The sequence below is a fragment of the Excalfactoria chinensis genome, chromosome 3 (assembly GCF_039878825.1).
Source record: "Excalfactoria chinensis isolate bCotChi1 chromosome 3, bCotChi1.hap2, whole genome shotgun sequence".
Taxonomy (NCBI): Eukaryota; Metazoa; Chordata; class Aves; order Galliformes; family Phasianidae; genus Excalfactoria; species Excalfactoria chinensis.
Window position 1 is genome coordinate 776621 of NC_092827.1, and position 12677 is coordinate 789297.

Consider the following 12677-nt stretch of genomic DNA (forward strand, 5'->3'; position numbering starts at 1 on the left):
GATTTTCCCTCTCTACTTGTTTGTTCTTTAGATGTCAAAACCTTTTTGCCTCCGTGGTGGATATTTGAGGCCAGGCTGGATGTGGCTCTGGGCAGCCTGGGCTGCTGGTTGTTGACCCTGCACATAGCAGGGGGTTGGAGCTGGATGAGCGCTGTGGGCCTTTGCAACACAGGCCGTTCTAGGATTCCAAGATAGAACTTAGAGAAGTTCAGGGGGTTTTGCTTTGTTTTGTAGGTAAGTCTGTACTCTTGTCTTTCCTATGGCATCCCCTCAGATGATTAGAATCTGATTATTGAACAACACTGACAAATTTTAGAACAGCCAACACCAATACGATGTTTGGTCTTCAGATGTCACCTTCTTTCTTTCACCCCAAAAAGACTACAAAGCACTACAAACCTTATCTGGCCTTTTATCTTCCGATTCATTACTGGATAATCTTGTCTTAAGCTTAACTGAGCCTTCTTTAAAGATATCTCCAAACCCAACACCTCGAATTTTCTTTGGCTGTGCTGGTCCAGATCCAGGTTCACTTTCATTCCCGGGAGAGGCCACAGGTGAGGTAGGACCACTGAAAACAGGCTCTGAAAGGAAAAAACAAAGAAGGAAAAAATAGTTGTTTTAATAGCTGAAAATATTAGTTCTCAGAGGAAAAAAACAGAAGAGAAACAGCTGTGTGAATGGCTCCGTCAAACAGCTTCCTCCAGCTGTAACCCCTCACGCTTTGTTCCAGCTGTACACTGAGTATAAGTCCATCTGAAATGATGCCAGCGTTCTGCTGAGTACTCCGACAACTAAGCTGTTAGCCCGTTGGTATTTCTTGCCATTTCCAATACAATCAATGCTGCACAGCCTGTCGTCATCCTTATGTTTTCTGCTCATTCTTGTGAGCTGTATCTGAATAATCAGTACTGAATAATACAATCAATACTGAATAATAACAACCTCAAAGACTCCGCTGTGTTTCAACAGCCACAGCAAAGCAAACTGATGCACTCACAGAGAGCGACGTGCCTCCAAGAACCAAAAGAAGCTTTGCTATTGCTCTAAACAAGTACTAAAACATGCCCCAAACAACCTCTTTGTGAATGTACTGAAACACTGTAATGTTATTAAAATGCTACTTTAAAGCACTGAACATTTAAATCAGATGAAGCTGCCTGAGATTATTCACCGGTAGGTAACAAAAGCGTTCACAATTTTGTTCCAACTTTCAGATTTAAGGGACAGCATTTACCCCCACTGCTACAAACTAATATTTATAGGCACGCCATTTCCACAGCGCCTCTGAAGTACAGCTGGAAGGCAACAGACCGAGTCACAGCTACAGACAGCCTGCTTTTACCTCAGCTACACAGCCACAGTGGAGCAGCTCGATGTTAAGCTGCCTCCAAACAGATCCAGTTCTGATCTGGAGTCCATTTTTGTATTTCTAGACAGTGCACCAAAAAGATTTTATTCTTAGAACCAAATATAATGTTGTGCAACCACAGTGCTCCAAATTACACCTGAGGTTTAAAATGGCTTTGCTGAGGGTTTAGGACAGGACAGAACAGCACCTGCATCATCCAGAGCATCCTGTGTTTCTCCATCGTCCGCCAACTCCAACTCCTTCACAAAGTTGGAAGGAAACAAGCCCAACCTGCCGTTCAGGGTTCCACTCCACCAGCCCTCCTCCACCTGCACGGAAACAGTTTGCACATTACTAATTAAAAAAGGAGACGTAAATGTAGCAATCACTGCAACATTCAATTAAGGCCATGTGAGCAATGAAGAAATGCTTATCCATTGCATTTACACCTCACTTCTAAAAGCCTACGGACAGTTCTGGGAAGTGTCAAACGACCACGACTTACCTTAAAAACAAGACAGCACACCAAACACATAGACACAGTCACCAAAAATAGAGCCGGTCAATCATTTCCTGCCCCCTCCGCCCCTCTGGCCATGATCCTACCATGAGATCAGTCCTATGCCACTAAAGCAGAAGAACAGCAAAACGTTCCATCAGGTTTCTTGAGAGCAGACAGCAGATTAGCAGCTAACGGGAGAAGAAAACACTGCACCATCTGTGACATAAAGACAGCTTGGAGGCTGGCTTCCTAAGGAGACTTCTATGCAGTATTGTCGCCAGTCTGTGCCATCCAGCTCCCTTCAGTCTGATTTCCACTGGCTTCATCTCTGTTGAAATGTGTGTCTTCTGATCGAAGATAAACCCTTCTGGATGCCAACACTAGAGGTGGCCATGTCAGGACATCTGGCATTTCCAAATCCTAATACAGGGCACCATTTCCACAGGAAGGAGGCACAGTTCTGGGACAAACATCAGAACTTTCTTTTAACCCCATCGACTTCTTTCTATAACAGGACAGCACTCAGAGCAAAAGGGAAAATACGACAAACAACTTTGCTGGTGTGAATTCCTTTGAAAGATCCAACGGTGAAGCCTGACACACCACAAACAAGCACACTGTGCAGCTCTATATCCAACAGGAATGGAGGAAAAGACACAAAGGAGAAAGAAAAGGTTTGGAGAAATCATACAGCTCTCATTTGTGCACGTGCTTTGCGTGCATAGCCCACAAGTTCTGACAACAGAACCCCTGCTTAAACAACCGTACTGCACACAGCTCTTCTTCCCTGTTCCTAAGCCTTATAGCCAGCTGCCCTCGATGCCGATCAGGTCATTTCTGAAGCCATCTGCCTCCAGTCTTCAGCTCACAGTCAATGGGATGGGATGTGGGACCAGAGGACAGTCAGGAGGGTGCTGAGAGGGCTGGAGCACCTCTCTGCAGAGAAAGGCTGAGGGAGCTGGGTGTGTTCCAACACTTAAGGGTGCTAAAAGCAAGGCCTAAGAAGCATCCTGAAAAGAGCTTCTGTCCACACGAAGAAGAAAGCAGCTCTGTAACACAGCTCACCTCCTCACTGACGTCAATCACATCCCCCACCTTGAGCTCCAGCTCATCTTCGTTCTGTGGGACGTACTCAAAGAGCACTCTGCACTGCCGCTTCTTGGCCTCTGGCAGGAGGGAAATGGAGAAAAGAACAACACTTAGAAATGAAAGCCACCTTTTTCCTCCGCTCCTGTGACCAGAACACTTGTAAGTCATCCCCGACAGCTATGAAATATGCTTCTGGTCTTCCAGTTTCTGCCATTTCAGCCTAACACACCATACCTTAGATGTAGCACAAAAACCACCAAGCATTGCTAGTTACAAGTGAGGAAATATCACACAGACAGCTGCTAACACGCTGTAAGAAAACAAGTTGACACAAGCAAGCCAGAGAAGCCCCCAGAACTGCGATTTTCAAACTATTTCCTGACCGAAACCCACAAGAATGACAGCAGCTGCTGGCTGCAGTGTTAGCACTTGCTTTGAAACAAAGCCTGCAGGTTTGGGCCTCCTGTCCTTCAGCATCCTGAAGGCAGCAACCAACGCAGTGTTCTTCTCTGTGCTGAAGTGCCAACAGCAGCTTTTGCTTTCTGCCTGTAGCAGAGATCCTTGCTAGCTCTACATCCAAGGAACTGCCTGGCTCACACTATCTGTAGACGTTTACCACAAGGAATTAAAATGCTTCAGGTATTAAAATAACAAAATGACATCCTAATGGGGGAAGGTGCTGAAGTGGCTTCCAACACCCCCAACCAGAGGAGCAGGAGCCTACCAGCACCCCGCCATGCTGCACCTACACTGCAGCACTGCTGTGCTCACATGATCTATTCTATGATCTATTACAGGGGAGCTGATAGTCCAGACTCAGAATACCAGAAGACCGTCAACACGCAGCACCTTCAGTACAGAACAAACCATACACTGAGTAATACTGTGGCATCTGAGAGGGATCAGCGAACTGAGGACCTCAGTGCTGGTGTGCAGCTTCAGCTCTGGAGGGCAAAAAGTCAGGAAATGAGAACATGAAGCTCCGTGGGTCACCTTCTAATAACGTCATTGGCCATGTTATACTCCTTTCTTTCAACTCATCAGCCCCAAATGATTATTACCTTAGTAGCAATTTAAACAAACAGTTATAGACCCCTACTGCTTCCTACTATGCTTTCAGGGTTCGTTCTTTGAATGGTCAACTAAAAAGCTACAGGGCTGTTTGGTGTACATTTGATTTCAGCTCTCTTTTTCACACCGTAATGCTCCTTAATCCAAGAAAAAAGCAGATGTGTTTCACATCCAGAGCCCTCCCTCGCCTGCAATCCATTTTCTAAACACTGCCTTTCAGCTGTGCAAATTGCCAGCCTGACCTGGGAGGCTCCTTGAGCAGCTCAGGAATCAGAACGCAGCCTCACGCATTGGGCTGGCAGCCGCCACGCTGTTCTGCCCATTTCCAAAGCAATCTGTTTCACCCCACACTTGTTCCGTGGCTCCATCCTAGGGGCTCCAGTTACAGCCAAAGGAAGATCGCTACTTTTTCCTGTACTCCACTATCCCCGTGTTATTTCATCCTAGCAGAAACTTACCCAATAAGAGGAGCCTGAACTACAAAGTATTTCTTCATCAAACAGCCCTGAATTTGTAGCTAAACTTCTCTAGACAGAAGTGACCACAGGAAGTTTTTAATTACGATGAACACGCCTTCAGTTCTCATTTGGATATGCTACAACATGAATCAAGCTCACGTGAAATTCAACAGCAACAGTGATTTTTCATTGCCTTTCTTGCTCATCAAAACAGCAAATCTCTGGGATTTGGAAGGGGTCTAAATTCTGCTCCCGTAAGAATCCATCCCTACTACCATTAACAACTAAACCATCTACCAGCTTAGAATAAAAAGCCTGGGCTCCTGTGTCTCCAGCACATCCCTAAACCTGAGTCATGCATTAAATCATTAATGTTTATTAAAAAACATTCATCAGCAGCTCATGCCATTGGAAGAACTGTAAACATTACGTACTCTTCTTGAAGCTTTTGGACGGCGGATGAGGCTGAATTCCTCCTGCTGGAAGCCCATAGGTGCAAATGCGCTGCACAAGGCTCGCTACATTGCCAGATTTCTCCCTTCTGGGTGGCAGGGCATCGTCCTTGGGCTCTACATCCTTCTTAACTTCCTGAAACAAGAGATTTGACAGATTGAGAGGCCATTGAAATTACCCAAGAGGTCAGAGCTTCTAGTGAGGCACTCTAAGAGATTTCACATACTTACCATTTGGTGTCCAACAATGTACTATACTCAAAAACCACAGCACTCTGAAAGTACTAAAGGCCTTTATAAGCACGACCCTCGCATAGACCACATTAGGAGCTGGGTAAGTTACGTGCCAAGAAAATTCAGAAACAAAGCAGCATTTCAGACATCAGCCCCAACCCTACAAAAAGCAGCTTCGAGCCCCAAGAAGTCCCACAGCACAAGTTTTAAGTTCATATTGGAAACTAAAAACAAAATACAAATATGATCTTAATGACAGAACCACGGCGTAGTGAGTTCATTGAACATAACGTTCAAGCACATAAAGCTGCATTACGTGATCATCTCTGCCTCAAAGCTCAGAAGCTGGTTACTGACAGGGTGTAAGGATACTGCTATAGGAAGGAAAAGAAAGTAACATGCGGAGAACAACAGGCACTCTGTTGATATGCTGGAATGAACAGGAAACAGTGAACGTTTTGATTTAGAAAGAATGTAGCACTGGAAATGGGCACCTATAGAAAAGAAACAGCCCTTGACAGAAAAGCCGCTGACTAAGCAGCGGCTCCAACACATCAGCACATTTCCTAAGACTCTACCTAAAAGTGAATGAATGCTCTGAGCACAAGAAGAGACCCAGTAGTCAGATCAGTGTTCTGGACCAGAGCAAAGCTCTGAACAGCAGCAGTCTGCAATGCTATTTACAGACAGCTAGCATGCAATCTTGGGCGCTTTCTGCTGTCTGACCTCCCACATCTCCTGATCACCCATAGGGCTTTCACTAGGAAGGCACATTCCGCCAGTCCCTCTGATGTCTGCACATAAATCTAATTCCTTTCTCAGCCTATGATCCCGCAGACACCCCCTGCTAACAGAAACAAGCCCCCTGCTACCAGCTGCTTTCAGCCGACACCTTTCCACTCCACACTTGTGCTCCTCCTTTAGTTCACCACGGCCTCCAAAGTCACGAGAACCTGGATCAAGTCTCCCCAGCTTTATCTCTGCAGCTGCAGCCCCTGCCTTGGCAGCTCCGATGTCACAAGGCAGCTGCTCCATCCCCATGACCACCTACTGCCCCTGCTCAGCAGCCCTCCTCATGACATCCTGTCCGTCTTTGGCTGCCACTCCAGTAAAGGGTTCTGGAGAACTGGGAGTCACTCAGCCAAATGTTCACAAGCTGATGCTCATCCCAACTCACATCTTCCTACAGCCAAAGCACAGGGGTTAATTCTTCTATCCACAGCTCGGCACTTAGCAACTTCATGCTCACCTACCACTTCTTTCACTACTCAGCTCCCCACCATTAGCACAACATTTAATTATCCAGAGCTGTAACAAGACTCAGAAAATGTTTGTTTGTACTGTGAGATGCTCTCTGCACATCACTGGGGACACAGAACAAAGCTGGTACCAGGACCGGCTCCTCAGAGATCCCAATGGCACGTCACCCTGACAAAGCACCAGCAAGTCCAGTTTACCTTGGCCTATCAACCCAGGTCCCTCTGTAGTGCCTTTATACTCCCCAGCACTCAACACTCACTCCCTACTTGGTGTTGTCTGCAGACTTTTTGAGGGTGCACTCAATCCCCTCATCCAGATCATTAATAAAGATGTTAAATAGAAGCAGCCCCAGCACCGAGTCCTGGGGGACGCTGCTCATGACCGGCCACCAACTGGATTCCACTCCATTGACCACAACTCTCTGGGCCCGGCCATCCAGCCAGCTCTTCACCCAGTGCAGTGTGCGCCCACCCAGACCATGGGCAGCCAGCTTCTACATGCGGGTGTTGTGGGGGACAGTGTCAAAGGCCTTGCTGAAATCTTGGTAGACCACATTGACAGCCTTACCCTCATTCAATAAGCGGGTTACTTTGTCATAGAATGAAATCAGGTTAGTCAGACAGGCTCTACCATTCATAACCCCTTGCTGACTGGGCCTGATCCCCTGGTTGACCTTTAATTGGTCTGTGATGGTTCCCACCATTACCTGTTCCATAACCTTTCCTGGCACTGAGGTGAGACTGACAGGTCTGTACCTACCAGGATCATCCTTCTGTCCCTTTTGGAAGATGGGCATCACATGTGACTTGTGAGTGTCCCTGACCAAAGCCTCCCTGAAAACCCAAGTATCAGCTGCTGGTCAGTGTGTGCTCACAGCAGGGCCCTCACAGCTCCAGCACCATTCCCACCAGCTGCTCCTTTGCTGAGGAAAGCGAGCATCCCTACGTGTTTGGTGACTTCTTGCCTTCCACTTCAGGTCAGCTCTTGCATTCATCCCTGGTTAGTACTGGTTAAACACTCCTCTCTAGTCATCTCAGCTTCAACTGCAATGGAACACTTATTCATATTTCAAAACAACGGGGACAATACATAAATACTCATTAATATCATCTGGACGCTCAAACAAGAGCTTTAAGACAGTAAAAGACATGTGTGCATGAAAATACAAGAAACATATCCACCAGGATACAGCTCTGCTGCTTTCCGGAACATTAAAAGCCTGAAAGCTCCTTACTGCTGCTGTCCAGTCCGAAAACAGAACAGGTCTGGGAAGCTGCTGGTGCTTTCAAGCACACCATGAACTTCACGACTAACAGTTCTGGGCACCTTCCTATTTCCCAGAAGGACAGAGCAGAATAACATTACTGGCAGCACAGTTTTTCCTCTCGCTCATTTCCATTATTATGTAATGGAGGCTTTGCACAAACAGCCAAGTCATCCTGCCTCTGCTCTCCCTCAAGCTCAGAGACCTTGAGATCTCAAGTTTTGCAGAGATTCTATCTTCCAAATGAAAAGAAAGTCTCCAGCAAAGAGAGCGCTGTGACCATCTCCCATTAAACACCCACCTGGATGCCCACCTGCACAAGTATATTATATAATTTAGAAGGGCTGCTCCAAAAGCAATGCCTCCCATTTTACAACGTTGGCCCACAGTGTCCAAAGCTGATGTTGGTGGTATGGCAGTAAATGCTGAACCTTCCCCCCAGTAGCCCATTCCATATTGCTGCAGTGTGACAGATGGCAGCAGAGGGCAGGCTGACTCAATGGTGAGTGTCATGGGAGTGCGGCTGGAGCAATGGAGGGGAACTGAACTGCATGAGCAAAGAATGGCACCCACTGCCATTCCCTGGTGCTTTTCCCCTCAATGAGAGTAGCATGCAGGCTCTTACTCACTGCTGGTGGAAACACTCAACTCATGGCAGTGACTATGTGAACAATAGCGATTTGTAGCTGACTGTGTGCACTGTCAAACAATGCTGCTGTGCTCTTTGCATCTGCTGTAGTTTCCATGGAAATAAACCAGAGGCATTACTTACAGTGCAGCCCGTGTCGATGTGGCCCAAGACAAGCCCTGCTCCCTCAGTGCAGCCCAGGCAAGGCAGCAGGTCGGACACACACGAGTTAAAACAGTTTCCAGAACACTCGCCACCAGGGAGTCCATCCCCTGTCTGCACTAATGCTGCACTTTGCACAGCATTTCACAAGGTGTAACTGCATGCACTTAGTGAAATGGGAGACACAACAAAGGAAAGGATGCAGGGAAAAGACCAAGATGACTCTGGGGTAAGAACACAGGCAGGCAGCTACAGAACCATCGGAGAAGCTCTGCCATGAACAGTAAAGTACCAGATGTCAGCAATACTCAAACCCAGAAGTGGATAGTGACTGACATGGGTGAATCAGAAAGGACACTGAGCACAGCATCACTGAAAGCTGCTTCACAAGGCTAGGGGGAACAAGAAGCACATGGAGCCCATCGCTGTGGCAGCTAGCAAGAAATCCAGGCTGGATAAGATGAGCAAAGGGGCTGGTGAGGAGCACACACAGAGATCAGCTACTGCTGTTTCAATATTTAAGCAACTAACCTTTAGAATATCCTTGTACAGCAAAGACATTGTTATTGTCAATGAGGAACTGAAGCATTAAGTATCCCTCCCCAGGGCACTACTGGTGAATGGAAAGCCCATCTTCCGAAGGGGACAGAAGGATGATCCTGGTAGCTACAGACCTATCAGTCTCACCTCAGTGCCAGGGAAGGTTATGGAACAGGTAATGGTGGGAACCATCACAGACCAATTAAAGGTCAACCAGGGGATCAGGCCCAGTCAGCAAGGGGTTATGAATGGTAGAGCCTATCTGACTAACCCGATTTTGTTCTATGACAAAGTGACCCACTTATTGAATGAGGGTAAGGCTGTCAATGTGGTCTACCAAGATTTCAGCAAGGCCTTTGACACTGTCCCCCACAACACCCGCATGTAGAAGCTGGCTGCCCATGGTCTGGGTGGGCGCACACTGCACTGGGTGAAGAGCTGGCTGGATGGCCGGGCCCAGAGAGTTGTGGTCAATGGAGTGGAATCCAGTTGGCGGCCGGTCATGAGCAGCGTCCCCCAGGACTCAGTGCTGGGGCTGCTTCTATTTAACATCTTTATTAATGATCTGGATGAGGGGATTGAATGCACCCTCAGTAAGTTTGCAGGCAACACCAAGTAGGGAGGGAGTGTTGATCTGCCAGAAGGGAGAAAGGCACTACAGAGGGACCTGGATAGACTGGATCAATGGGCCAAGGTAAACTATATGAGTTTCAATAGGGTCAAGTGTTGGGTCCTGCATTTTGGTCACAACAACCCCAGGCAACCCTACAGGCTTGGGGAGGTGTGGCTGAAAGCTGCCTGATGGAAAGGGACCTTGTTGTGCTGATGGACAGTCGGCTGAATATGAGCCAGCAGTGTGCCCAGGTGGCCAAGAGGGTCAATGGCATCCTGGCTTGTATTAAGAATGGTGTGGTGAGCAGCACTAGGGAAGTCATCCTGCCCTGCACTCAGCACTGGTGAGGCCTCACCTCGAGTGCTGTGTTCAGTTTGGGGCACCTCAGTACAGAAAGGACATGGAGGTGCTGGAGCAGGTCCAGAGAAGGGCAACAAGGCTGGGGAAGGGCTTGGACAATATGGGCTATGGGGAGAGACTGAAGGAACTGGGGCTGTTTGGGCTGGGAAAAGGAGGCTGAGGGGAGACCTGATTGCTCTCTGCCAGTACCTGAAAGGTGATTGCAGCAGAGCGGGGCTGGTCTCTTCTCACTGCTGCCAGGTGACAGGATGAGGGGAAATGGCCTCAAGTTGTGCACAAAGTCTGAGCTCTTCATCCAAACCAGAACAACACGTCCCAGTTACTGCTCTATCTGAACCTTCCCAAGACTGCCCGCCATTGCCTTCAGAACAAGGAAGGCGTTTCTCGTGGCTTGCGTTGCTGTTTGAAGGCAGACCTGTGCATCTCCACACAGCCTGCATTATGACAATGAAAGCTTTCCAGGACACTTCAGCTTGTTCTGAGATGAGGCCACCACTCATCGCCAGCCAGCAAAAACAAAACGAGTCTGACATCCACCGCAGCTGGGAGTTTTAATATTCGTATTATGCCAACCCACTACAGCGAGAGGCTTGTCAGCATTTCCATGAGCAACACAGGCTTCATGCATGTATGACTTGGCAGCACAGCAATCCCTGCATCAAGTGCTCAGTCTGGGAGCAATCACCCACTTGTTCTGGTGCAAACCACAGCCCCAGCAGTAAGGGCTCTCCTTTTTTATAGCCTCCATTAAACGTGTATGTCACACCCTTTACACACTGCTGGCACCAACACAGATCAGGGTAATCCTAAACCCACTGCCTGCCCCACAGGGAATGACTGATGATGCAGAAACCAGGTCAGAAGGCTGGAGGGACACAAGGGATGGATGGCTATAAGTTTAGCCTGCTCCTGAACAACAGGACACGGTTCTTGTTCAGCCCATCAGAACAGCAGTAATGGTATTGACTACTCCTGTTCTTGGAAATAATGAAGTTTCTGATTCACACTCTACTGGGCAGAAAATAAAGAGATGGGAGTTGAACCTGCCACTCATTGTAGGGAAGCAGGAGCAACTGGAACGAGCAAATTAATGAGTGCAGAGGAGGTCATTAAGATGATCAGAAGGCAGCTCTCCTATGAGGAAAGGTTGAGCAAACTGGGCTGGTTTATCTTGGAGAAGAGAAGGCTGCAGGGAGACCTCAGTGTGGGCATCCAGTACTTGAAGGGAGTGTATAAACAGGAGGGAACAGCTGTTTGTGAGGGTGGGCAGTGATAGGACAAGGGGGAATGATTTGAAACTGAGACAGGGCAGGTTGAGGTTGGATCTGAGGAGGAAGTTTTTCCCCCAGAGGGTGGTGACGCACTGAACAGGTTGCCCAAGGAGGCTGTGGATGCCCCATCCCTGCAGGCATTCAAGGCCAGGCTGGATGTGGCTCTGGGCAGCCTGGGCTGCTGGTTGGTGACCTGCACACAGCAGGGGGTTGGAGCTGGATGAGCACTGTGGGCCTTTGCAACACAGGCCATGCTGTGATTCTGTGAAACAGGCAACTGCTCTGTTTGTGCCACCTCACCCCTTCACCTTACAGCAGCAAAACTGCTTTATCAAAGACTAACATCACATAGAAGTGCGACTGTGTGCAGATGCAGACAAACACCATCCCATACAAATGTGAGTCAAAAACTCCGACCAAGTGCAATGTAACACGATGGCTCCTGGAATACAAGGCCTTCCCCTCTCACAGTTCAGAGCCCACCACCTCCTGCCCTCATGGCCTTAGTGACAGCAGCAGACAGGCACACTTGGCAGCTGTAACACCACCAGCCTCCTGAACCAACAGTGTCCCAGGTCCATTCCCTCAGACTGTGGGTCCCCATGGAAGTATATTTTCTCATCTTAAATGCAAGTGGCCACAGAAAACCAGATGTGAGGTATTTAACCACAGCAAGGAAAGGAAAATGAACAACCTGCTCCATTCTCCTGTCACATCTGCCATGAACTGGAAGGACAGATCCAGACAGTTTATGAACACAAATAGCTGAGCTGCTGCCTGAACTCCATTCCTGGAGCACTTCCCATCACCCAGCAGAGAAGCTCTGCTGGCAGCTGGAGCAAACAGTGTTGCAGCAACCCGGAGGGTTAGAAGTTATTCTTGGAAACAGAAACCAATCACTTTAAAGGTGAAAGCAGTTACAGTTCCCCAAAGCACTGAAGAACACTCTAACTTGATAACCTTTGTTTTCCAAGACAAGTTACCTCGTGGGCAATTTCATGTGTCCCAGGGCTGGTTTATCCCCCCAGCTTATGGCTGAAGCAGGGACTGCTCAGCAGGAAGGCCGCATTGCTCCTCACTTCCATCCCTTCCAAAACTGACATTGCTTTATATTTTGACTTCATACACTCCAGCTAAACGTATTTCAGTTCAGGACTGCGAGGCTAGAAGGAAAGCTGACATTCATCTCCAGCAACGTGTGTGAGTGAACAGAAACAAACTGCAACGTGAGCAGTTGTGGCTGCAGGTCCTCAGCCCAAAGCCCGGCTCCAGCAAAGCCAATCAGCAGCCCCAACAGCCAGGAAAGAGCCCTACATTAACAGAGCATTTAGAAGACACAGATGCTCACATTAGTGTTTCCCAAGCGTTTAATTTTAAAAAGTCCATCTTAAAATACTTCTGAAATAATATCTAAACAATGCT

The 12677-nt window shown here is 48.0% G+C and overlaps 1 protein-coding gene across 1 annotated transcript in view; it reads right to left on the reverse strand.

Moving 5' to 3' along the window:
• The window catches only part of CD2AP (CD2 associated protein), a 55577-nt gene that overhangs the window by 21138 nt on the left and 21762 nt on the right, over positions 1-12677 (reverse strand). The window contains exons 3-6 of the mRNA XM_072332815.1: positions 4906-5059; positions 2919-3019; positions 1560-1680; positions 400-584 (exon numbers count right to left, since the gene is read on the reverse strand). Of these exons, the coding sequence (XP_072188916.1) occupies positions 400-584; positions 1560-1680; positions 2919-3019; positions 4906-5059 (561 nt within the window). The remainder of the gene's footprint in view (positions 1-399; positions 585-1559; positions 1681-2918; positions 3020-4905; positions 5060-12677) is intronic.